General features: G+C 34.4%; 1 protein-coding gene across 1 annotated transcript; it reads right to left on the bottom strand.

The window, feature by feature from the left end:
* On the bottom strand, positions 1-1,150 carry LOC106321518 (mitogen-activated protein kinase kinase 5; the record flags this gene model as incomplete). The annotated part of the gene is given in 2 exon segments (XM_013759778.1): positions 1-605; positions 1,092-1,150. A coding segment is annotated over 1 exon segment (560 nt), but the record flags the coding sequence as incomplete, so codon positions are not given.
* Between the last annotated feature and the right edge of the window lie 1,101 nt (positions 1,151-2,251).

Raw genomic sequence — 2,251 nt, 5'->3', positions numbered from 1 at the left:
TTGACGTTATTGGCCGAGTTTATGAGAAGATTCGACGGTTTGATGTCGCGGTGGACGATGTGGCGGCGGTGGATATACGCCAAGCCGCTGAGAATCTGGCGCGTGAGATCAGCGAGCTCGTCTTCTCGCGATACGTGTCTTCCTTCGAGGGACCCTTTGTCCATGAACTCGAGCAAGACCTGGACCTCGCCGTTGTGATCGAACATGTCGTGGCATTTCACGACGTTGGGGTGGTCAACACTCCGAAGGATCTCGATCTCTCTGCAGATCTGGCGCCTCACGTTGTCGTCGTGGTTACCGTAGATCACCTTGAGAGCGAAGGGGCGCGAGGTGGGACGGTGGATCACTTTGTAGACCGTTCCTCCGGCGCCGCTCCCGATTCGGTTCACGCGCTCTAGCTCGGATAAGCTCTTGGCGGCGGAGATGTTGGTGGAGATCGCGGAAGAGGAGGCCAGAGCAGAGGAGGAGGATGGAGGAGGAGGGAGGGGGAGAGGGACAGCGAGAGCCACGTTGCGGTTAGGGAGTGGTAAGCTGAGGTCAGGACGTTTGTTTCGTCTCATGGCTTCTTCACCGACAAGGGGGTTTGATTCGTCCTTGGAATCGATCTGATCAAAGGACAAAGTTAAAATCGAGAGACAATCATCGAGAAAAATGTATCCACGTGCTCATGGGTGCGCGTGTGAAAAAATGCAAGCTGTGGAAGTTTGGTTGTGTTGTACTTGTAACTTGCAACACAAAAACTTGTGTTGGTCGGTCTGTTATATTTAATGGGATTTGTTTCGGCATGGGGATAGACGGCTTAGCTTGTGATGAAAAAGTGTCAGGACGCGAAAATCCAGATTAAAAATTACGAAACAAAGTGTGATAATATAAAACGGTAAAAACGTTTGAAAACCATATGAAAAAAACTAATGCGTGGAGTCGTGATATGACATTTTCCCATTCCTTCACTCAATAAATCGTTAACTCAATAAATCGTCCATCGGTCTCTGTACGATTTTGAATCTCAGGATAAAACTGCGTGAGATTGTTTTGCATCACCCAAAACAAAATCTATGAACTAGCTACCACACCATATTTTTGAAACTTACTTTGAAATACTAGAAGTATTGCTGGAACTTTTGTACGTGGAAGCTTATGTATGAATTTATGAGGAGTGTATCTTTAGTGAAGAGATAAGATATTTATTTATAGGAGAGATTCACAAAACTTAGTCATAAAGCAATTTTGACATGTGTCATTAAGTTTCTTAAGCTTTTAATACTTGTTAATAAGTCATCAAGATTAGACACCAAGTGAACTTTAACATTTGTCATTTGTCACTAAGTTGCATTGTTTGGTCACTAAATTAGATTAGTTATCAAGTTTACTTATCTTAATTTATTTGTCATCAAATAAATTTAGCTTAGTCATCAACTTAGTAAAATAGTTTCTCCATCATTTTACTCCGCCCATGAGCTTGCAAAATGTAATGGACTTTCTCTATATAAAGTATAATATTTACTTCACATTAGATTATTTTACTCAATCCAATAGGCATGTAAAATTTTATTCACACGTACTTAATTTTTACTCAGCACAATAGGCTTGTAAAAATAGTTCCAACAAAAAGGGATAAATTATAGGTTATCCAATTTGTTTAGATGTATGACTCCATAAAATCATATAATATTGTCCATAAATTCTTAATTCCTAGTTTATAAATAGCTTTTAACAAAAAATTAAAATTATCTATTATAATCAAATAAATCACGAAAAAACTATTGGATACAATTTTTAATAGAACCATTTCATTAGTTACTTAATATAAATTATTTGATTAATTACATTAGTCAATAAAATATATAATATTTCTACAAGATTTTAAAAATTCATAACGATATTAATAATAAATCTATTTTAACTATAAAATTAAGTTTTTATTTTTAGTTACAAAAAAATATAAAAAATCTTACAAAACATTTCAAATAATTTTATAAAATATTATTTAATTAATTTCATAATTAGTAATATACTACTATTAATTAATATTATTTTTAGTATGAAATGAAAATAAAAATTTGGTAGTTAGTTTTATAAATTATAATTATATTCCATATTATATAAGTAGAAATACTATACGAATTAAATATGACATAATTATATTAATTTGGTATGTTAACCTATTTTATTTTTAAAATGTGCTTTTATTTGAATAATAAATAAAATATCATTGTCTATTTAAACTAGGGTTAAAATTCTTAAACTATGC

This window comes from Brassica oleracea, unplaced genomic scaffold (genome assembly GCF_000695525.1).
Source record: "Brassica oleracea var. oleracea cultivar TO1000 unplaced genomic scaffold, BOL UnpScaffold01868, whole genome shotgun sequence".
Classification (NCBI taxonomy): Eukaryota; Viridiplantae; Streptophyta; class Magnoliopsida; order Brassicales; family Brassicaceae; genus Brassica; species Brassica oleracea.
Note: the sequence above shows the minus strand (reverse complement) of the source record. Positions and strands in the feature narration are given on the sequence as shown.